Here is a 24,955-nt window from a genome sequence, read left to right on the forward strand (position 1 = left end):
GAAGTGGCTACATTAAAATCAGAACAGAAACGTAACTGCTTTATTTCTTTGCTGTAATCAATCTACATAGGAATCATTATTTTGCTTATGTACAAAATCTGGGTTGGGTTTGTGTGGAAGTTCATACAGCCTTTCCAAGAATAGCACTCGGCAGTAGTTTCAAATTGCCTAAGCCACAGAGTCTACAAGTAATTGATTAGGCTTGACTGGATTTGCAAAGTAGCAATCATTAGCCTTGAACATTGTAGTGCCAAGAACACAGTCATTCATACTTTATGAGATCACTTGGTCATGCTGGAGAGCCAGCCAAGCTTAAACAAGGATGGTGCTGATGTATCTTCTTCCTCCGAGGCAAGCTGTCTGAACAGGGACCCAGGCTGGAACATCTCTTCTGCTCTGGTAAGAGCTGGAGGTGGAATCTGTTACAATTATCAAAAGAAAGTCAATAGTCTGTTTAACATTATGCTATTTTCCATTCAGTGTGCACACAGATATTAGCTTAGGAGCTAGGTGGGACTATACTGCCACAGCCACATTTCCTGTCAGCAGGTACTAGACATGGGGTTGGTCCTGTGCCCTAGTAGATCTCACCTAGCCACCCCCAAAAGTTGTGGGGCTCTGACAAAAGACCTTGGGAAAGGACAGCACCTCCTTTTTAACCTCATGCTGGATGCTGAAACATTCTGAAGTAGCCAGACTTCTAGCTACTCCCAGTTTATTCAAAGCATTCTCAAAAATGTAGTCCAAAGCAGTTCGTGTTAAAAATTAGCTTAATAAAACATAACCATACCATTAAAATGGAAGCAAACCACTCCTTTATAAAACCATTTCTCAAAAATTAGCAAGCAACATAGCCACATGTCATATTTTTGTACACACCAAAATCAAAAAGTCATCAAGCAGAAGTCTACAACTGGCACTAAAAAGTCACCCAGGAGGATTTAGAATGGTAGAGTCAACAGCAGCAGGTAACTGCACATGACTGGCAAACTAAAATTAGGTTTTCACGGCATATGTTAAAAATTAAATACTCCATGGAAAGTAGGCATATAGTTTATGTATATAGATGTTTGTCTGGAGTTGGGGTGTAAAGTTAATCTATGTTGAGAATTCCATTTGTCAAATAGGGATGCAATTATTATTTTCCTATTTAACTATGTAGAGTGTTAGATTCTTTTGCCTTCAACCCATCAGGCCATTACCAGCGGTCTCCCAAACAATTCATCCATGCCCTTCAACACTTTGCAATACTATTGGGTCCATAGTAACACAGAGTGAAAAGGGTAGCCAGTGCCACTGCAGCATTCAGTTTCTCAAATACCAGCCTGGCAGAAAGCTAATTGATCCTCTATTCCACAGGAAACAGGCTCTAGCATAGCAACAGCTTTTCACAAAATGCAAAACACAAGTCTACAAACGAAGGAAAAGCCACTCAATTCACACAAACTTTGATACCCCAATAAAGGCTTCTTCTGGAGTTACTGGGCAGCATCATACTGGAATGATGGATACGCAACAATTAGACAGACAAACATTCCTTTATAACTACTTTTGAAAGTGTGAGGCAAAAAAGGCAAGTGTAGAACTATTGATGTACAATTCTGTACGAACAAATTCTTTCTTGAAATTTACTTTGTCAACTCATTTGATGAATGAGTTATCACTCTGTAAAATTGGTAAATTAGCCTCCAAGACTAGAAAATAGTTTTAAAACATTAAGCTTGGGCCTCTTGAAAGGGAATGCTACTTAGAACCCTGATGTTAGAATTTGTATCTTCTTGGTTCCATGGGAAATTATTTTGAGAGCCAGAATAGTAGAGCAGTTAGTGTTGGATGTGGGAAACCCAGGTTCAGTTCCCCAGTCGGCCATGGAAGATTGCACACACTCAGCTAAGCCTACCTTACAGGGTTGTAAGGATAAAACAGAGTAGGGGAGAATGTTGTAAGCCACCATAGGTTCCCATTGGGGAGAGAAGTGAAAAAATAAAAATTTAGAAGACGAACAGCTTAATCTAGAGGAGGGAGACCAAATGGGAACTTGGATTCAGCACCGAGGGCATCTTTGCCAGCAGGTAGGGTAAACTGGGTGGCAGGTGGGTGCCATGGCACTTGGCCCAGAAGAGCCTGCACCCTGCAGAGCCATGCTGGCCTAAAGCTGTACACCAAAGTGGCTGAGGGCAGGCTAAAGGAATTAGCCAAGGGTGGAGTCGACTTGAGTCAGCTTCCACCAGGCTTTCATGCCAGGAACACCCCTGGTGCTGCCTGCAGACTTATGTCGCAAAAACAGTGTTGTAAGTCTGTTTCCTCTATGGGGCTCTTTTGGCGGCAGGAGGGATTCTGAATTTACCTCCGGCCTGCACCACAGGGAGCCCTTTTAGAGACAGTATGGCACCACCTTCACCACACCATCTCTGGACACGGCTCCTCCCTCTCCCCCCTCCCCCAAGTAATTTGGATTGTGCTGTTAATGCCTCTGGCCACATGGGGCAAGAGAACAGGGGAAAGAAGTTAGAACAATCACCAACCTGAGCTTTGTGTCCAGAGTTTCTCAAAACTGACTTAGTCTTCTGAGAGCTTGACATGCTGAGTGGCAAGAGCCCGAACCTTAAAGAAACAAAAATTGTCATAATTATACTTTCCACTCCCAGCTGTTTTATTTCCAAGGAGTACTTTCTATGGACTGGACTGTAGCAAGAATCACTTACCTGATCTGACTAGATGCTAGAGGTAGGGTATTGTGTAACTCTTGAGCAGTCGGAGCACTGCTTCGGCTGGTGTACTGGTTCTCTGCCCCAATTAGTAAGCCAAATAAGACCTAGAGGACAGGAAGAAGGGAGTTGGCTTGTTTGGATGGCAGGCTATTCAACTGTCAAGTATTCAATCAAGTATTTGTAGCAGGTTATGTCTGTGTCCTGTGCTACCTTTTAAACACATGAATACTTGCTTCCACATCACCCCAGTTAGCCACTTGCGGGTGGTATCCTATTTTACTTAGTGGAATGGTAAGATGCAAACCATTGTTGTTTATCTTATCATCATACCAAGTCTGGTTAAGCCTGCGTGCCTAAAGCCAATCCAAATCTGTGCAGTAAATCTACAGTAGCCAAACACTACGATATTTTAAATCCTACTAAGCAGTAAGGCCCATTTTAAAATGCAATAACATGGGCTCTAGACAGGGTGCAGGGGAGAGTGCAGACGGGGAACTGGGCGGGCTGGTAGCAGGTTTTCCTGCCCACCATCTCCCACCACCACCCTGGTGCTTCTCTTGCTGCTTCTCCCTCCACCTCCAAACTCTCTAGGGCCGTGGTGGCGAACCTTTGGCACTCCAGATGTTATGGACTACAATTCCCATCAGCCCCTGCCAGCATGGCCAATTGGTCGTGCTGGCAAGGGCTGATGGGAATTGTAGTCCATAACATCTGGAGTGCCAAAGGTTCGCCACCACTGCTCTAGGGTCACTCTGAGGATCGCTGTTGGCTCCTCGGCTGCTCAGCGCTGCTGTAGCCCTTCGGGCCTCACAGGTGGGTTGCTTGGCTGGGGTAGGAGTCGGGAGGCCAAGAACCCCGGTTGGTTTTGTGGGGGAAGGGGAGGATGGCTAGGGGACTGGGAGATAGGTGGGAGGCCAGGCGGGAGGGTGACTGGGGGAATGGGGAGGCAGGCCTGGAGGAAGGGTTGCTTGGCGCCTCTTCTGCGCCAGGGCCAGGCTTGTTTTGGGGGCTTTGGAAGGGTGGCAGGGGGAATGGGGAGGCAGGTAGCAGGCCTGGTGGGAGGGCGGCTTGGTTGGGGGAAGGAGGAGGCTACTCTTTGGGCCAGCAGGAAGAGTGGCTTCCCAGTTGGGCTTGGTTTGCCCGAGTCAGGGGAAAGCAGCTGGAGGCGTGGTTGGAATGTCGGACAACAAACTTTTCACCAATGGGAATCCTGTGTGCTGACTGGTGGAAAGTGAGTCATCGCGACATTCCATCACTTACTCAATTATGTATTAGGATTGTGATAGGATGCTTCTTTGAAACTTACAGAGGTTCGCTGCACCAGACGGTTAAGGTTGCTATTTAAGTGTGGAGTGAAGACATCCAAGTCAAAGGGATCTATGTAGCTTTCCAGAAAGTCTGTCTGTTTCTCAATTCTGAAATGAGAAAGAAAACTGTTCAGTTTGCAATTCTGAATCCTAGACAAAATCTGCGATTGATAGGAAAATGCTTTAAACATAAGTGACATACAGTTGAAACTTAAGGTGTCAACACAAAAAGCATGTGTTTAATTAATTCCATTACACATACCTAAATAAGAACTGAAGTCAGATAACCAGCTATTACTGAATTCTTTAAAGTAGTGAAATACATTCTGCTATTTAAAGCTATATACCAACCTGCAGAAAAGATTATGTCCTACTACCCAGAGGTCTAGTCATTCACATATTTCAACATGGATTCTTATCCTGTTTGTAACAAGGTGCCCTGCAGCAACCTTTCCTGAAAGCTACTGTGACTCTTGGGAACACTGCTGCATCTCATAGCTGGGGGCTTGTCAACCATATTGTAACAGAGGGATGGGTACTACCAGATAGTACCTGCAGGCTACCTATTTTAGCACCATTTGTATGAAAATGGCTAAGTGCAGGGTAGTCAAGGACATAAGCAAGGTGTTCTCTTTCTTTCAAAATAATTTATAGTTATAAGACTTAAATCTATATGCCACACAAAATGAGAAAGGAGTTGTAAGGAGAAGGGGAGGATGGAGCAAATACAATCCTTTTAGCCAGGCTGGCTTGGTTTTCTTCACACTGAAACATATTACAGGCAGATTTGTGTAAAAAAAATGGAAGCTGTTCACTTTGATATGATTCATCATTAGTCCTTAAGTGTGTCTGTAGTTAGGGCTGCAAAGCAGTGGCTAAACTAGGCATGGACGGGGCTGAAATATTTCATATTTACAGGCAACTCTTGCTTTTTTTTTTTTTTGCTACAACAGACTAGCATGGCTAGCTCACTGGAACTGGGTTGTTTCTAGCCATGCCTTTTTGGCCTCACCTCCTTTTGCCAGCAAATGCATGCACAAATAAATCAGAGCAGAAGAGCAAAGGATTCAAGTCCTATCCCATCCGAATAAAGGGACAACAACACTGCAGAGGGTTGCAATCATAAAAAAGTAACCCTGCTCAATCCTTGCCAATGCACTGCACCTGGAATCTTGCTTGTTTCTGCTGCTTTTCACGTCTTCACTCTTTGTTGTTAGCACTATGTTCAGATACCGAAGATCATATAAGAGTTGTAAAGCTCTGTTCTGGGTGATTGGCAACACCCCTTCTTTCTGCAGAGAAAAGGGCAAAAAGATGTAATCTAATACGTGCCTCAGCAAAGAACTGGTTTCCAAATCACATGTTTTTTTGGAAGGGAAAGTTTAAATCTTATCTGATGAGATACGGGTGACCAACCATCCAAGTCAAAGCAGAGGATAAACAGCACTTCATAAATATCCAGTTTGACCAGCCCTTTCTTCTGAGATGTCTTTACAACAGACACAATACTAATCTGGTCTTATTCAGAAGAAATAATTATTTTCATGTTTTCACAACTCTGATCAGCTTTCCTTTCCTTTCCAGCATAGAATGAAGACCTCACAGTTTACAATGAAGTAGTAAATTAAATGTTATCATCTGATGTGTAGCTGCTGAGAAACTAGTCATGCAAGCAGCAGTGGAAACGTGACATAACTGTGTTCAGAATAATCAAAGGTCCAAGTCTTTTCAGCACAAAAATTCCCCAGACTCCTTAGGACTTTCCTGATTAATAAGCCTGGTAAATTGCTGGGAGTGGGGATGGGACTAAACCTACAGCCCACTAAAACTGAAGTGGGGTGACATCACAGTAGTTTTACTTTCAGCAATTCATGCTTTCATCTTCCAGCTTTTCAAACCTACTTTTGTATCGAAACACTGATCCAGCAGTACAGAAGCTGACAGCCACTCACCTTTTTCCGTTTCCCTTCTGAAAGTTTTTCATAGCCAGCTAATATTTTAGTCATACAAGTCTTCAGTAATTCTTGCAAGATGACCTTTGGAAGGGTATGACCACCAACTCGACTGACTTCTTGGCACAAGCTGAAGAGGAGAGCTTGGACACTCCAGGATGGCTACAAACAATATCGAAGCGGTCACAGGTGGAAATGTTACACATTCTGGAAAGAAATAGGGGTGTGCTTGCCTAGACCCACAATTATTTTGGTAACAATGTTGTTCATTAAGCACTCATCGTTGTATGAAACTGGCCAGCCACAGTGATGCCACCCACAGAAAACATACAGGATGCTATTTGCTCAGGGGATCTCCACAGATAGGAAGACAAAAAAAAAGACATTGTAAATTAACTAAAACAAAGAAATAAACCTCCAAAATAGCCTGATAATGCAGCAGAAGAAACAAAATACAGAAACCAGTTATCAAGAGCTAAATTAAATGAATGGAAGGAAGGGGTAGAGTCTGTTTCAAGTTTTTGAAAATTGGAGCACTTGAGATTTTGGGAGATACGATGGAATTTCCAAGATTATGCCCCCTCCTGCTATATATTACACCTTTTGCTGAAAACCACCCTCAACCATTCTACAATGAAAACCTACACATTTCTGAGACAGTAATTGGGTCCTAAGAACTGCCCTTCCTTCTTTGGAGGTATGATAAGAGATTAAAAACAAGCCAGTCGCAGCATACATCTTAGCAGACTTTGGAATCAAGGAGGACATTGGGACATTTGGACTCAAGGTAGAGTTTCCAACACTGCCTCGGTAAATAGCAGGAGATTTTGAGGAGGGGGGGGATGCCTGGGGAAAGTGGAACTCAGGGGAGAATGTGATGTCACTTCCAGATGATGCTCTATGTTGACCCTCCAGTCTCTTTGGTCTTTACAATAGAGACTAAGAGAAATTAGTTATTAGTTGTAAACCGCCCCGAGCAGGTCTCTAGACAAGTGGCTCATACATTTTCTAAGTAAATTCCAAGAGTGTCACTGTGTGGAGGCCTTTTTTTCTTCCCGTTGCTCAGGATGGGAAACAGGCCATGGGCAAACAACAGCCTGCTGTGGTAGTATAAATGACAGGCCTACTAAAAGGCTGTTAAAATACTGAAATTTGCAGATGATACAACAGTGATTGGTCTCATTCGAGACAACGATGAAACCGCATACAGACGGGAGGTTGAACAACTAGCCTCGTGGTGCCACTGGAACAATCTAGAACTGAACACACTTAAAACCGTAGAAATGGTGGTAGATTTCAGGAGAAACCCTCCCATCCTACCTCCTCTCACAATACTAGACAACACAGTATCAACAGTAGAGACCTTTAAATTTCTAGGTTCCATCATATCTCATGACCTAAAATGGACACCTAATATCAAAAATGTCATTAAAAAAGCACAACAAAGAATGTTCTTTCTCGCCAACTCAGGAAGCTCAAACTGCCCAAGGAGCTGCTGATACGGTTCTACAGAGGAATCATTGAGTCTGTTATCTGCACCTCTATAACTGTGTGGTTTGGTTCTGCAACCCAACAAGATCGACACAGACTTCAGAGAATAATCAGAACTGCAGAAAAAACAATTGCTGCTAACCTGCCTTCCATTGAGGGACCTGTGGGTCAAAAAAAGGGCTGTGAAAATATTTACTGACCCCTCACATCCTGGACATAAACTGTTTCAACTCTTACCCTCTAAGCATTAAGCTACAGAGCACTGCACACCAAGACAACTAGACATAAGAACAGTTTTTTCCCGAATGCCATCACTCTGTTAAACAAATAATTCCCTCGATAATGTCAAACTATTTATTATATATTTATTATATAATTACTGCACTACTTTTTTCATCATTCCTATTACCCATCTCCTCCCAATTATGACTGTATGACTATAGCCTGTGCTGACATTTCATTTTATTTTATGATTTTACATTTTATGTTTTTATTACTATTGATTGTTTCCTGATTGCTTACTAGACCTATATGACAATCATTAAGTGCTGTACATTATGATTCTTGACAAATGTATTTTCTTTTATGTACACTGAGAGCATATGCACCGGAGACAAATTCCTTGTGTGTCCAATCACACTTGGCCAATAAAGATTCTATTCTATTCTATTCTATTCTATTGGGTGACTTTAGATATCAGTTTTCCCTCATCATATATACACTAAACATAGTTCAGACTGACCTTTACTCATAATACTAGTCGTTTTTAGATACATTTTATACTGCCTCTGATCTCACCTGGACAGGCAGCCTTATCTTGGACTTAATGCTGCTTCCGCTCTCAGATTCCTCCTCAATTTCAATCTCCTCCCAGTTGGTAGCTGTGGCTAAAATGGACCCAGCTTCATCCTTCAGTAAGGACTGTGTGAAATTCTGAACCAGGACCTGGCACGAAACACGAGCAAGATCAGTATGGCTGTGCCTGTAAGAAGTCTGTGCGCAGTAACCACAAACATATCAGGTGCTGGTAACAACCTTCAAGGCCTTACGCGGCATGGGGCCCTCATATCTACGGGACCGCATCACCCCTTATGTCCCACATAGGCCACTGCGCTCGGCAGTGGCAGAATTGCTGGTGACCCCTAGCCCCGCGACGATGCGGCTGGCCTCGACCCGGGCCAGGGCCTTTACGGCTCTGGCCCCAGCCTGGTGGAATACCTTACCTCCATCAGTCCGGGCCCTGCGGGATCTTGGCGAGTTCCGCAGGGCCTGTAAGACAGAATTATTCCACCGGGCCTTTGGAGAGGCCGGCCGCGGTTCCACTGCCCCCCACTGAAACGCTGCCGAATTTTCATCTTTGTCATCTTGGTTGGGCCTGCTATGACTCCATCTGTGCCCACCTGTTCCCTCCCTTCCTTCTTTCATCTTTTCCCTTGCTTTTAGCCTTAGGAACGGGCGCCTGTCTCAACTGTTTTATACTGTTGAATGGCTTGGATCGTTTAAATTATATGTAACTGCTGCCGGAGTTTTAATGTTTAAGTTATGTTGTTGAGTTGCTGTTAATAACAGCCATGTTGTTGAGCCGCCTCGAGCCCTCCGGGGAAGAGGCGGCCTATAAATCTAAAATATAAATAAATAAATAAATAAATAAATAAATATCTAACATCGAAAAATTTCTACAGACAAGTTTTGTTATCTAGACCTCATTAACAGCTTTCCAATTCTAAACTGATTTTTCCAATTTCAAGCCATTAATTTAATGCATATGCCCCAAATCGGTAGCTCTACGAAGCAACTAGTTGTTGCCTGTTGGAAGCAGATGCCAAAATCAAGGAAAAGGTGAAAAAGAACGGAGTGCCAGTACCTCTGACTTTAGCCATATCCTATTCTGCTATCTCATGGCCTCTAAAAAACCCTCAGTAAGGCAAATGTACATCTGATAACAATTTTCTGCTTTGTTAGCGTGCTGCAGATTTCAGTGGTATGGAGGCAAGGCCTCTGTACATAAAATAAGTCACTGTGCTTTCTATAAGATGGGAGAGAGCAGCATTCAACCTGCCAAATGACCAAACCAAAGTGGGAAAGAAAAATCCCTCAAAGAAGCCACTCACTTCAGCAACAACAGAGCTCCATATTCGATAGGCAGAGAGGCTGTCCTGCAGCAACCGTTCATTCAGCTCTTGCCATTTAGCCTGCATGGGATTCACTTCTTGAATTTTACCTTTGCCCACCTTTTTCAGAGGCCAGAGCTCCCTTGTCGTGTTCTCTGAACTACCCGATTTACCCAGAATGCAGTGCTTCAGGTGTGGGCACAACTCCCCCAGTGACCGGCAGAGCCGTGCCAGGAAGAGTACAGTGTTTAGCGCAGGACTGCGCAAGGCATCCGGGCACCCTCGAAGCACGCCCTCAGCATGATGCAGCTCTTTCCTTATGCTGCCTAGCACATAGTCCACGCAGCGGCTGCAGTGGCTGCGCAACAGCTCCTCCACCATGCCTGTGTCGGCGTATCTGTCAAAGGCAGAATTCCGGGGCTGCATTTTTGGAACCTCTTTGGATAGAGAGGAATCTGAGGGCAAGTAGGACAGAAGGTCATCCAGCTTGGCCTTCAGCTTGGTATCCAGGGCACTGCAGAAGCTCTGGACACAAGGGCTGTGAGCCTGAGCCTTCATGGACAACCCGCTCTTGGCGAACTGGCTGCGGTTGGCCACAGTGATCCAGGCCGCGTCGGGTGGCAAGTCGTTTGGGTTCTCTGACCACAAGAAAGAGGCCATGTTCTGTTCGAACAGGAGGTGTTTGCTGTGGGTTGGGGTGCCAAACTTGGCTTCGAGCTCTTGTACAGCCAGCATAAGAAGCTCCCCAGAACTGGTGGCAATCTCATCCAGTCCTTCCTTGATAAGAATCTGAAAAAAAGGAAAGCTCATTACGCACAGAGCAGAAGCACGGGGGTGGCTTCATGGGTAGCAAGCAAGGTTGAGGGTGTCCTATTTCAGTTGTGAGAAATGCCTTGAAGTTCGGCCGGTCTTGCCCTCCCTGGGGCTGTGCTCAAAATGGAAGCTGACTAAGAGTTAGACAGCTGATCAGCTTGGAAGATTCCTGGCTACTGAGCCTGCAACTGAGACTCCTTTCCCTGGGAAAAAGGCAAAGAGAGGCAGGCAGGCATAAAGGTACATCTGCAGGAAGAAATGCATTCATAATGATTTAAGAGTTGTACAGAAGCAAAGGCATCAAGAGAAACTGGAAACTGGGTGCCAAAGTTATTCATAGAAAGCCAATTTCCCCCCACCAAGTATTTCCAGCAACAGAAGCATTCCCAGTAGCAAAGTACAACATCCTCATCTGCTCCCATCCCACGACAGTCCAGAAATGCTCCCTGAATGTACAATAATACACGATGTCAGTACTTTTATGAACCAAGTTCCTTTTATGCCACTAGTACATAAATATAACAAATGAGGAAACCAAATACTAACAGTTCTGATTTAGTCCTGCACAAGAGGAAATTCCAGTTCTTTGTGTCAGAATAAATTTGAGCCAACGGCCTAAAGCTACAGATACCTAGCTAAGCTTTATCAAGTTCTCACCTGTAATCTGTCCAAGAAGAGCTGTTGTAACAGGTCTTCCCAGAAAGAAATAGGCTTGTCTAGGAGCCGGCAACACACTGTCTCCCAGTTCTGGCTCATGGACTCACTTGTGAGCAGCTCCCACACTGCATCACGGATCCCAGCCAGACCTTTCAAGCTCTTCACATACACCAGCAAACTTGTAATCCCAATTTTGATATCTTCATTGCACCTGAAAAAAAGGCTGGGGAGTGAGTAGCAAATGGAACAACTCCCTTTACAGTTGAAAGGCCATTTCTTCCTAAATTATTTATTCCTGTTTTGCCATCCCTGCTACAGACAAAAAGAACACGGAGTCAGCCAAGAGAGGACCCAAGGACATCTCTCCATAGTCAGACTCCCCACAAGTACTTGGCAGTGGGATGAATCCCACTGATCAGAGAAACACAAGTGGAAGCAAACTTTCTGCTCCGTGAAATAATGGCCAAGGAGTCAGTGGACCCACAGGAACATCACGGCAGATGAAGGATACCATCACTGTTCTGCTGATGGAAGCATCTTCTGCCAACAGAAAACATAGTCAGGATGCTTTCCCATGCCCCCGATCAATTGCCTACATCTGAGAAAAGTCAGATGTAGGCAGCTCACAGGTCTTTATTTTGTACTGATGCACCTTTTATTTCTGTTAACTGCCTTGAGCGTTCTAATGGAAATGTGGAATACATATAAATCTAATAAATGAATGAATGAATATGTAACAAATACATAAAATGTGTATGGAATGGTAAAAAGTTGCATTGAAGATGAGTTGCGTGCTTATATAACTATTTATATAACTATTGCGTGCTTATATATACTATTTGCCCCGACAAAGGTCAAGCATTTGGAACCGCGAATCAACATGATGACAACAGTGCACAAATAAAGCCACATTTTCCTTGAACAACCCATGCTGGGTAAGTGGAAAGCTCCGCAACCTTTTACCTAGGCTACCACTTGTGGAGTGCTAGAACAGCCACACTGCACTAAGAGCTGCTGGTTGGCAGAAGGGTGCACAAGGAGTTCAAAGGGGCACTTTGCTATAGACAGGAGCGTTGAGAAGAAGGAGGTTTAAATATATTGCTCCTTGAGCCTCCTCTTCTTGAGTGACTAGAGGAGAGGGGGAATTTTTTCATTGGTGGTAGATTTTTAAAAAGTCAAACTGAGTCCCAATCTCTCTTTTGCCACGACAGCCCCTTCCACACATGCAGAATAATGCACATTCAATCCACTTTCACAATTGTTTGCAAGTGGATTTTGCTATTCTGCACAGTAAAATCCATCTGCAAAGTGGATTGAAAGTGCATTATTTTGATTTGTGCGGAAGGGGCCTACAGAAAACTAGGACACAATGTAGGTTAGGGCTGCTTACAGGGCCCCAGTAACAATAAATGACAGACCTTCTATCTGCCCCACCTGCATCACCAGTGCAGGAACAAATTCCAACACAGTTAGACAATCCGCATGTATGCTCGTGTTCTGTGAGTCTTTTATAATTCACTCAACTGGTAGAACAGGGAGGGTGTCTGCTGCATAATATTCAGCCACTACATTTTTCTTACAACATGCTCACAAGGAAACACAAAATGTACTTTCCGTTGGAAAACAATGACAAATGCCTCCAACAAGAGAAGGTCCTCATGGACTCACATGTCGATCCATTTCTGCAGTGTGTCTCTAAGGTACTCCTGGCTAATGGGATGTGCCAGAGTTCTGAGGGTTGGCTGGAATTCTGTTATGGAGGGAGGCAAGTATTTGGACCAGGTGCTCAACTTGGTTTCTTCTTTCAAAACTGTGATGCCTTTACCTAAGAGAATTGTACAGTGAGAGAAGAGACTGGTTCATTGGGGACCACATTGTGTCCTAACCAGACAAGGAGATGCCCCTGTGCAGCATCCGCTTCTGTATCCCTGACCGCTCACCTGCTGGGTGCTGGCTTGTGATGGTCTCCAACGCCAAGTAGAGCAAGCCAGAAGGGAGGGATGGGTCTGAGGGCACCCCCTCCGGCAGGGTGTAGAAAAGAGCATGAGCTTGGTACAGAGTGGTGGCTAGCAGTTCCACCAAGGAGCAGACTTGTGCTTTTATGCCTGCATCTGTTTAGAAGAAATTGTAGCAGATTAACAAGTGGCAGCCAGGTCCACATTCTTATTCAGTGACTTAGAATTACTCCTGCAAAAGACATGGACAGATAAGCCTCTCATTGTATCGTTGGCAAAGAGAAACGATCACTGAATAAAAGGCAGTCCAATCCAGGGGGGGAGGTGACCACGGATGTTGCCATGGTGTTGCCTCCAAAGGGGCAATTGGTGGAGTGGGCATCAGGGGAGAAGGGGAAAAATATTTTCTCTCCCTTTTTGGTGATGTTCGTCAGCACTGGAAGAAGGAGGAGGAGAAGGAGAAAGAACAGTTTGGATTTATATCCTGCCTTTCTCTCCTGTAAGGAGACTCAAGGCAGCTTACAAACTCCTTTCCTTTCCTCTCCCCAAAACAGACATCTTGTTAGGTAGGTGGGACTGAGAGGGTTCTGAGAAAACTGTCCACATTCACCCAACAGGCATCACACGTGTGAGTGGGGAAACAAATCCAGTTCTCCAGATAAGGGTGGGCTGCTCTTAACCACTATACCATACTTGCTCTCAGGCATCTTCCGGGCCAAAACTGCCTCCGGACAGCCTCCATGATGGCATGGACTCCAAGTTTGGGCAGCGCATAATGGTGCAGCACCCTGCCACTTACATAACAGCCAGTGGATGGACTCCAACTTCAGTGCAACCCTGCGCTCCTTCAAAGTCACCATTTGATCCCCCACCTTTGGACTGCACTCTCAGTGTATTTCCATTCCCATGGCATTCAAAGAAGGGGAAAAGAGTAAACATGTACATTTTACCTGTTAGATAAAAGAATGCTGGATGATGCAGATGATTATAAAAAATGCTGCTAGGGGGAAAACCTTGTACCCTCATCATTTCTGAAGCAGCAGCAGTTCGCACCTAGATCCAGTTCCATTATTTTACTACCGTTAGCCCCAATATTTGGAACAAGCTCATTTTAGAAGTGGAAATATCTTTGCGTTATCCAGAATACTAAGTAGGATCAACATCACAACAGCTTAAAGTCAACCCATAGCATTGACAGTGTCTTCTCGGATCACATCAGATCTTGTGCCACAGATTTATAGAGGCAATGTTTGCATCCCTTACATTGACACACTACCCTCAATATAGTGATAAAATGGGGAAAGACCCTGAAAAACAGGCTAAACCATGATCATTTTAGCCAACAGAAGAATAAAAAAAACAAGTTAGGAAAAGAAATGGACAACATTTGTACTAATTCAAGAGAACAATATTATTGCTTACCGTGATGGGGCTGGTTCAAAAGCTGCTGAATTGCAGACTTCCTGGCCAGCAGGAAGTCTGCCAGAGCCTGGCGTGGAGAGCTGTCTTCCAGAAGCATAATTGAACATAACGCCTCTGCTACTGCTTGGTCCAAAACAGTCCGGGATTTCAACAGTGACTTGCTCTCTTGTAGAATAGTGGACCTATGTGGGAGAAATAGGGGGAGATGCATTCCCCAAAAGAGAACTGTAAACTTCGAAGCTGTAGTTCAGTGACAGAGTATAAGCTTTGTATGCAAAAGATCCTCACTATCTCCATCTAGAATTTCAACTTCAACTTCAACAACCTTTACTGGCATAATAATACAATTCTTTGAACAGAGAATTCAGTCACCAAACAGGTAATGAAAATAAAATCATGAATAAATATCAGTATATAAATTGAAAGCTAAAACAAGGGGGAGAGGGGGAGAAAGGAATTAGGCAAGTTAACCCTTGGATCTCTGGATTATATATAGGTCAAGAAATCTGGCTACTGGATCTGTTACCTCGCTGTTGGTGTTATCGAATAAAAAGATGATCTTCTGCAAATCGGATGCATGCTCTTTTTTTGCTAACGGTGGAGATAGCCATTTTGTTCTAGGTGCCATAAGCAGGGGACAGTATAATAAAATATGTACTATAGAGTCTGAACAGTCCCCATTACATGCACAAAGCCTTTGCTGATAGGGAGTTTTGGGAAACCTCCCTGATAGCACAGCTGATGGGAGAGCATTACAGAGGGCCAGCATCACTGCTCTATGAGACCTGGGCGGGATTAACTGATCTAATATCCAACAGTATGTTTTGGGAAAACACTCTCTTTGTGGGAGCTTCACAGTGAGCTTCTTGTCCTACCCAACACATCTTTTTATGTTCGTCCTTCCATTTTCTCTCCTTGGGGCAGTCAAGCCTACTGTTCAAATTAAGACATACAACAACAGGATAAGAAACAATGGCAAAAAGGGTAGGCTGCACTTACCGGAAATGGTTACTTGCAGCCACCTGACGTGCAAGGATGGGGAAACGGGCCAGGATGGGGCTGTAGTGGGAGCCAGATGAATCTAACTGCAAGATGCCATGCAGGTGGCAGCACAGCAGGTACAACTGTGTGGCTTGTAAGTACTGGGAAGATTCCATTGCACTCCAGACTTTCTCGGGGATCTGAAGTAACAGTTGTGTCTGTGCTGCCAAGCAATAGAATTTTTCCTGGGATGATATCTGGGCAGAGAGAAACACGCACAAGCTGTAAAAGACATTGCTGAACAAGAAGGCACCTACCCGTGCAAGATCTCAAAACACTGTAGGGAGAACTACTGGCAATATACATTTGCAGCTTCATCCACAGTCATAAAACAACGTAACAATAAATAAATGCATTATATGTACTGGTTTTTTCCAGCCTTGATTACTTGGCAGATGTATGACAAAGGAATCCCAAAACCTATTGTTTACTATAAGAATAAAATGAAGGGTGGTGAATTATAGGAAACTTTATAGTTTAATCAGGGAGCACAACACATAGGACACCTACTAAAAATTACTTTTTCTTCTTCTTTTGGGAAGCTAAATGGGCCTCCATTCAGACCCTTTCCATGTCAATGCTGCTTAGTTTTAATGCCAAAGAATCATGATCATTTGTTGGTGCTTTAATACCCTTAGGTATCCATGATGATTGGGAGGTTGCCCCCCCTTTCTCAACAGGCATTGGATTCTACCAGATTTTGTTTGATCTTAATCAATTCCCCTCCTCACTTTAGCCTCCACTGTCTTGTCAATTTCACCATCTTTGGGTGCAAAGTTTTAATCAACATTAGTAATTACAAACAGATAAGGAAGCTAGCGGTTATACTGGTTTAATTAAAGCGTTTGATTTTTTGTATGGAGTTTGTTATAGGGCAGGAGTCTGAGGGTAGGGTAGGGTGAGGTCAGGTGGGGTAGGAAATTACCCTTCTTTTCAAAATTTCTTCTCCAGGATCCTGTAAGAGCTTTGAAGCTTGAACTGGCTGATTTTTCCTCTCCTCCTCTTCCTTTCCCTTTTAGTTTATATTCAACTGCTCTCAACTTTCTGTCCCTTCTAGAAGCACATTCTCCCCCACTTAAAAGGGTTATTTTCTTCTTTTGATTAATTCACAAGATTATATTCTTTCACATACACGGTTAGTCTCTTCCACAGCAAAGTAGCTCCTGTTTGCTGTTGCCGTCATCCAGTCAGGAGACAGCCAGTTGACTATTTATTCCCCACTTTTCTCAGGTTATAACATTCTCCCCTTCTCCATTTTATCATTGTATCAATGATGCTGAGGTAAATTAAGCTGAGGCTCATTCCACACATGCAGAATAATGCACTTTCAAACTGCTTTCAGTGCTCTTTGAAGCTGTGCGGAATAGCAAAATCCACTTGCAAACAGTTGTGAAAGTGGTTTGAAAATGCATTATTTTGCATGTGCGGAAGGGGCCTGAAATTATGTGACTGGCACAAGGTCACCCTGAAAGCTTCCATGGCAGAGTGGGATATTAAACCTGAATCTCTCAGATCTGAGTCTGACACTCTAACCGCTATTCTGTGCTCGGAAAAGTGGCATCACAGGACTGGACTAAAGTTCTGAGATATGTCTACATGGCCAGCTTCTATTGTATTCAGCACCACTTCCCAGCTAGGGCTGTCAGCTCCAGATTGGGAAATATCTGGAGATTTTGGGGGTGAAAGATGTGTGGGTGGGGTTTGGGAAGAACTTCAGTGAGGTATAATGCTATAGCATTCACTGTCCAAAACAGCCATTTTCTCCAGGTAAACTCATTTCTGCCTCCTGGAGATCATGTAATCTTCAGAGATTTCCATCCACCATGTGGAGGTTAGCCAGCCTGCAAAGACACCCAAACACCCTAACAGTAGCACTTCATAAAAAGAGAGATATCATGCAGTCTCCTGCCCACTTCATCTTGACCTTCATTTCACCAGCCATTAGGATTCTTACCACTGGGGGGTGAGAGGGGCTGCACTCCCTCATCTTCACGGGCAGTAGACATGAATATATGTAAGCATAAGAGTATGATTGGACTGTATATGTTGACTCAGTAGCCTTGCTGAAACTAAACAGGGCTGGGAGACCTTCAAGGAATTCTGTATACTTGTTTGTTTTTCATAATAGAAGGCATAAAGTACATCCATGTAAAAAAGATGATAAAGTCAACAGTGTAACACGTTCCCAGTGTAGAGTGAAGTAAAGAATAAAGTGCTCATAATATTCTCACAAGTAAGCTAGTAAAATGTGAACATAAGAACTAGCCTGCTGGATCAGACCAGAGTCTACTCTATCTAGTCCAGCACTCTGCTACTCGCAGTGGCCCACCAGGTGCCTTTGGGAGCTCACGTGCAGAATGTGAAAGCAATGGCCTTCTGCTGCTGCTGCTCCTGAGCACCTGGTCTGAGCACCTGTGGACTAAATAATGCTGCTATTAGATGTAATTTGTTGACTGACTGAACTCAAAGGGTGCTCATTAATGGCTCATCTTCATTCTGGGGAGAAGTGACTAGCAGGGTTCCACGGGGTTCTGTCCTGGGCTCAGTGCTATTCAATATTTTTATCAATAGTTTGGATGATGGAATAGAGGGCATGCTAATCAAATTTGCAGATGACATCAAATTAGGAGGAGTAGCTAATACCCCAGAGGACAGAGTCAGAATACCCCCGGGGATGGACCTGGACAGATTAGAGAGCTGGGCCAAAACAAACAAAATGAATTTCAAAACAGATAAATGTAAGATACTACACTTAGGCAGAAATAAATGAAATACACAGATATAGGATGGGTGACAACTGGCTTGACAACATTAGTAGACCACACACTGAACATGAGTCAGCAGTGTGATGCAGCAGCCAAGAAAGCCAATGTTATTTTGGGCTGCATCAATAGGAGTATAGTGTCTAGATCAAGAGATGTAATTGTACCTCCCTATTCTGCATTGGTTAGACCTCATCTGGAATACTGTGTACAGTTCTGGTCACCACAATTCAAGATGGATATTGACAAGCTGGAACAGGTCCAGAGGAGGGCAACCAAACTGGTAAAAGGTCTGAAATCCATGCCCTACGAGGAGAGACTTAGGCAGATGGGTATGTTTAGTTTGGTGAAGAGAAGGTTAAAGGGGCACATGACAGCCATGTTTAGATATTTGAAGGGATGTCATGTTGGTGATGAGCAAGTTTGTTTTCAGCTGCTCTAGAGACTAGGCCCAGATGTAATAGGTTCAAAGTGAAGAGATTCCACCTAAGCATCTGGAAAAAACTTGCTGACAGTAAGGGCTGTTTGACAGTGGAATGTGTGGTGGAGTCTCCTTTGGAGGTTTTTAAAGAGAGGCTTGATGGCTATCTATCAGGAGTGCTTTGATTGTGTGTTCCTACATTGCAGGGGGTTGGACTTGATGGCCCTTGGGGGTGTCTTCCAACTCTATAAGTCTATGGACTCTACCTGTTGAATCCCTACTCATCTTGAAGCATGAAAGTTCTGCCAGAGAGGTTGCTCTTTGGCCCCACCCCATGACGTATCCTCCCACCAAGCCGGCCATGCCACCCAGGGGCACCACCTGTTGCGCTCCTGCTTCTGGCGCCAGGAAGGCGGGGCCGCGGCCGCCGTTATGAGGGGAGGGGGCGGGTTGGGCTCGTCCTGGCGCGCGCCGCTGCTGCAGTCCCCGGACGGCCTCGAGGAGGCGTTCGGCGCTGAGTCGCATCTCGGCGATGGTGTCTGCTGCCTCGATGAGGTCCCGGTACCGCTCGCCCACCATCTGCCGCAGCTCCTCGCGCTTCCCCTCGATGCCGGCGCGCAGCTGCCGCTCGGCCGCCCGCAGTTCCGCCGCCGTGTGAGCTTCGAAGAGCGACTCGGCCGCCGCCGGGCCGCCCCGCTTCAAGGCGTCCAGTGCCGCCGTCTCCGCCGCCGCCATCGCCATCGCTTACCGCCTTTCACCCGGAACCGCCCGCTTCGGCTTTCAGTGACGTGTCGCGTCCGCCATGTTTGAGGCGGGCAACAAACTTCCGGGAGGCAAGAGGGAAGTTAGTTGCTTCTTTCTATGGCGCCATATTTGTTTCTGGCAAGAAGGGGCACGGTTGCTGTTTCCTAAACCGTGCTGTAGGGCGTGCTGTTGTCTCAGCCTCGCCTCATCCAAAAAAAGCTGCGAGGCAATTGAGAGTTTTAATAAGTTGATTCCGCACAGCATATTTATAACGCGTTGCAATATAAATCAACTCGTTTCCCTTTTTTATAAATGGGGGGAAAAGTCATTCATAACGATTCCAACTCGGTATAAATATGCTTTGCAGAATGCACTGTAGGGCTGTCCTCTAAACGGATGTTATCTCAGGGCTTTCACTGGATAGTGTTTCTTCTGTGTAGACCTAACAGCTGTCTATGTAGTTGTGCTTCTTTTTAGGTTAAAACCCTGTCATATCCCAATTCTTGGAGAAATTGCTTTTTGATGCACTAGCCCCGCCTCTGGAAATCGTCTTTAGCATTAAGTTTGGAAATTATTGCCTTGACTTCAGTACTTCAGACAGGGTATGATACCAGATAACTATTTATAGCGGGATTCTGAACAGGTTCCCCCGCTGTCCCCACCCTTCTGTTTGTCATTCTGCTTATAAACCAAACAAATGGTGTCAAGTAAATGTTTGCCCCAATGTGCATTGTGCAGTGAGCTCAACTTATAAAAATACAATTTTGCCAGCCTTTAAAGTGCTGCAAGTATTTATTTAGGCTATCTGTGCAGTTTTTAATACATTTGTTGCTACTAGTGGTTTCTCGTTTGTCATTATTTCTTCATCATTCCCCTCCCCACGTATGCACAGTCTCCCATCTTTTCTGTAAATATTCAAAGGATGAAATGTTAGCAGCACTAATAAACTACCAATATTCCAGGTCTGAAAGGCTCTTCTAACTTTTATCCAAAAGCTGTTCAAGATTGATAAGAAATGGATGAACTTACCAGTGGGCAAGGCTGTATCCATTAGTCTTACACTGTGCATAAAGATGGTTACATTTTCAGACCTTAAACTTTTTCTTAGTATTGAAACAGCCCAATTTAAAAGTTCATGAAATATATTTGTATCAGTGAAGAACAAACAGTAAAGATGCTGCTAAATGTGCCTAAACATGGTATGATAAAGGGATCACTTCTCATTGTACACTCATTTCTTTTTCCCCCCTATGATCTCTTTAGTCAAATACATTTTGCTAATGTTTGAAGCATTGCAGACAAGCAGAACTTGTGCTGTATGTGCACATCATGAGGCGTTCCTGGCTCTATCCATTCTGTTAGCAGTCTGTAAACTGTGTTCCTAACTGCTTGGCTGAATCACTAACTCTGAAATCCAAAGGGGGAGTGTGCTGCAGGCAGGCAGGTTGTAGATGCTGTGAAGGAGTGGTCAGGTCCAGTCTCGCAGGACAGAACAGGCAGCAGACAAGAGCGTAGTCAAAAGACAGTCCAATGGGTCAAGGCAGGCAGCAGGCAAAAGTGTAGTCAGGGGTTAGTTCAACAGATCACTGCAAAGGAGATCAGATAAACAAGCTTGGAATCAGCAGTAGACCAGGCAATAGGAAACACACATGTTGCACCCAGGAAGAATCAAGCTCTTAGCAAGACTTATATAAAGAGCCTTGTCCAAGGGGTTGGGATTCTGCAAGGAGTTAATCCTCATCAGATGCAGACACTTTTGTCTTCCCATATCTTGCTGCAATACAGCACTTCTTTATTTCTGCAGCAGCTGCTTCTGCCTCCTGTGCACAGCTGACTCATTTTGGGTTTCCTGGGAGGATCTGCATGCTCCTCCACCTGCATGTCATCAGGCAAGGAAGAGCTGGGAATTGGCTCTGCTGCCTGGTCTTCCTCAGGAGCAGCCAACTCTGGCTGCACTGTGTTGTCAGGTTCTGCATGAGACTCCTCTGTATCCTGGTAAGTGCTCAGGGGCTGGCTCATGACAGGGAGGAAGGCAAAGCGGCATTGGAAGTGGCAGAAGGGTTGCATTGGCACCCATATCACCAGTGCGGTGTAAAGTAGCATGGAAGCCGGCGTAGAGGGACTTAGCAGCCAGCCACTGCAGCACCCACACCCAGAAGTTCAGCCCTGTGACGGAAGGCCTCCACCGCAACAGCCTCCACCAGCCTTGCGGGGAGGCATTCCCAGGGACATTCCCAAAGGACTTTCAGCCCAGGAACGTCCCCACACCAGCAGCCAACTTACACCACAAAAAGCATGGCCCAACTTGGGGTTCCCAGTGGGATTTTTCAGGCTTTAACCACACACACCCTTCCGCACTACATGACCCTCCGTGGAAGACAGTGCTGCCATAGCCCTTTGGATTGGACAGCCCATGGAGAGGAAAACGAAACTGTCCGGTTAATATCTCTGCAACAAATCCTTCCAGAATTATTCCAGGAATTTGGATGAAAAATTGCCACATATGAACATACCTCTGCAATTTTCTTCTGCTTATATTTGCTTAATATGTAAAGACAGTAAAATTAGATGTGTATGAAGTTCTCATCAAGAGCCAAAGGGAAGAACTGTTATTAAATGCCGTATTGACGAGGGAAGCAGGCAGAGGCTGCGAGAATTAGATGAGAAATAAAGAAAAACATGCACATGAAACCATTTTGAATAGTTTTTTTTATTGATTAAGCCCCACTTTTATAATTAAATAACAAATAAATACAAGACTACCTATTCCAAGTGAATAAAAATAAGAGTTGTAGATGTGGAGGTACCCTCCCTGTGCACAATTTGATCTTATGTACACATTACAATTAGAAAATGTCCAAATGTTCACCAGTCTTCAGTTGGGGACTTTAGCACCAGTCCCTCACTACTGAGTTATTTAAAATAGCAGAGTGAGAGCCAAAGCGTCTTTGAGTCTGCTCCCATAGATTTCAAAGGATAAACAGCAATTAGCCTTACTGAATCTTAATCAAGGAATACTATATATCAATAGCTTGGAAGCTATTCTGCTCTGTGTGAAAGCAAAAGAGAAGCAGTAAATATCAATTTGTCTGTCTAGTAGAGCCTCCTGCTGCAGTTGCTGTATTTTAAAGGCTTAACACATATCGATCCATTAACAAAGTGCCGGGCTTGTCAGGTTTCATTCGCATTCATGTCCTGGAAGATACTTCTTGAGTTAGAAAGTTCAGCCTTTGTGTTGATCCAGTGGTTGATCCTCTCTCAGACAGGACCAATCTTTGCTGAATTGAAATATGCTATTGTAACCCCCATGCCCAGAATGGGTTGACCCAGAAAGGGGTGGAGTCTGAAAAGAAGCAGAATGCTGCAGAACTCAGAGCTCTTTGGAGAAGACAAGGCTACCAGACTCGGACCTTGATTTCTATAAGCCCTTAACACCTTGTTAAGGTAATTGCAATATTATTGGGAACTACTGGGAAGGTAGTTGTTTTTGCTCTGTTGTAAATGTTGGAGTTTATTGTTTCAGGGTTTCTTTTGTGGTTGTAATGGGTGAGAGTTCTCCTGGAAACCTTCATCATGTTGCATCCTGTTCATCAAGCCCTTGGAGTCTTCAGGAGCCAACCCACTTGCAAAGAAGAATTGGACTTGGCAGTATCAGTAGACTGTAACTAGAAGGACTTGAAAATGCAACCTGAACAGTTCCTTGAAGTGTGATGTTAAATGTTGATGTTTGATGTTATATGTTAAGAAAGTAAACCATTTTGTTCTTAAAATTTGTTGTTGCAAACTCATTCCAAGTTCTGCCCCACAGAACCCACAGATAGAGGTTACAGAATCAGGCCGGGTGGGGGGGGGGGAACCTTTGACCTTGGACAAGTTTTTGTTTAAGTACCCATTCCTAGTTATATGATGCCTGACTGAAACTGACAACTTTTTATGATGCAAATATAAAAGTGTGGTGATGAGAATGTGATTTTAGTATCCTAATAAACTCCCCATTCTTTTATCAGCAGAAGGCAAATTTATTCTTGTTCAGTTAATGGAAGTGCCTTAAACAGTGCCACTTGAAGTAATTTCCAAGCCATTCACTGCAGAGTAGCTGCATTAATCTCTGCAGGATTGGTTTCGAGGGAATAGCTCACATTTTGCAGATTTTGGGGATCAAGATTCTTCATCAGCTCAATTTGAATTACTGTGTCATACTGTATTCACTGGGCCTGAATCCCAGCTAGTTTTAGGACTGCAATGTAGTTCTAAATGGTTACACCATTCCAAATCCATTGACTTCAATAAATTTAAGGGGGTATAACTGTTTAGGATTGCACTGCTAACTGTGAAAGTCACTTTTCGTATTGGCATATGCTACATATTAAGCTACATTCAAATAGGATAAGCAGGATGATGGCAGCAAGCATATGTGTGCTTTCTCTTTAATTGTACTCCTTTCAGTGCTTATAATAATTGATATAGAGATGTGACTTTGTTATCAGTACTTTTATTATTTACATGGGCCTGGTTTTTTTAGTAACAGAAAACCTTACCATTCTTCCCCATCAGTGTATTTCTCTGTGTGGCAAAAACACCGGCTATGTTGATTGCCAGTAATTATTTTTTCAAATGGTTTTCATATGCACGTTATTATAAATTACAACTGTCTTGAATGTGAAGAAATGAGCTGTGACTCACAAAAGATCATACTATGACAGAAATGTGGTGCTACTAGACTATTGCTCTTTTCTACAGAGCTGTGACTCACAAAAGATCATACTATGACAGAAATGTGGTGCTACTGGACTATTGCTCTTTGCTATAGAGACTAACATGGCTACCCATTGTGAACTGTCTTGTTGACTGCTCATGTGGAAAATGGAGATGCATCTTAAGATTCATAAACATTTCCCCAATGCAATACATGCCTTTAGGGGAAATATGGATTCAAGCCTACATCAGAGAGTGTAGCAATTATTCAGAGAGGTGAGTGTGTACTCAAGTTATTTTAAGAAGTTTTATCTCAGAAGATATATGTACAAAACCTACAGTTTGCTATATACCAAGTTCAAAAAGCAATGTGGGAATTAAGCTTTTAAAAAGAGACTGAAGAAAAGCCACCAAAGGATTTTTTTAATGCGAATAGTTGCACCTTTTGTGAGGGAAATTCTTAGAAAACACACGCACACATAATACACATACATGTTTCAACTTAACAGCAGAACATTAAAGTGGGTGACTGGGTTGGATAGATGTATTTGTGCTGCATGTAATGTGGCTCAAGTGTGTGTAAATGTACTTTTTAAATCAAAGCAATTATAGAACTAGCAGTATGACAGACTTTCACACAAAAAAGGGGCCTAGGTTTAACATGTAAAAGATAAACTGCAAGAGAGTATTAACAAAGTGAAGAGGTAATCCCCCTCTGCTTCCTTTCTATGGATCTTTCAGTTTCTTTGGAGTTGTATCTGGGAAACAGATTCTCATGCCACTTCCTTCAAGAAGCTTTAAAGTAATAGTGTAATAGCACTGTTATCCTCACAACAGCATTGTGTGGTAAACTAAACTAAGAGAAAGTGATTA

General features: G+C 43.8%; 1 protein-coding gene across 2 annotated transcripts; it reads right to left on the reverse strand.

The window, feature by feature from the left end:
• Positions 1-18: 18 nt before the first annotated feature.
• On the reverse strand, positions 19-19,442 carry COG1 (component of oligomeric golgi complex 1). Of its 2 annotated transcripts, XM_048491754.1 has the most exons (15): positions 19,025-19,442; positions 15,419-15,657; positions 14,420-14,601; positions 12,983-13,153; positions 12,711-12,867; positions 11,043-11,253; positions 9,573-10,361; positions 8,260-8,406; positions 5,971-6,132; positions 5,183-5,310; positions 4,018-4,126; positions 2,706-2,815; positions 2,526-2,604; positions 1,456-1,496; positions 318-419 (listed from the first exon to the last, which is right to left on the reverse strand). In XM_048491754.1, the coding sequence occupies exons 1-14, from the start codon at positions 19,382-19,384 to the stop codon at positions 1,479-1,481; spliced, it is 2,862 nt and encodes a 953-aa protein (XP_048347711.1). In that variant the 5' UTR covers positions 19,385-19,442; the 3' UTR covers positions 318-419; positions 1,456-1,478. The 2 variants fall into 2 exon arrangements, with proteins under 2 accessions (XP_048347710.1, XP_048347711.1); XM_048491753.1 differs by lacking the exon at positions 1,456-1,496 and having other exon boundaries at positions 19-419; positions 19,025-19,434.
• Positions 19,443-24,955: the final 5,513 nt, after the last annotated feature.

The sequence above is a fragment of the Sphaerodactylus townsendi genome, linkage group LG03 (assembly GCF_021028975.2).
Source record: "Sphaerodactylus townsendi isolate TG3544 linkage group LG03, MPM_Stown_v2.3, whole genome shotgun sequence".
In the NCBI taxonomy this organism is placed as follows: domain Eukaryota; kingdom Metazoa; phylum Chordata; class Lepidosauria; order Squamata; family Sphaerodactylidae; genus Sphaerodactylus; species Sphaerodactylus townsendi.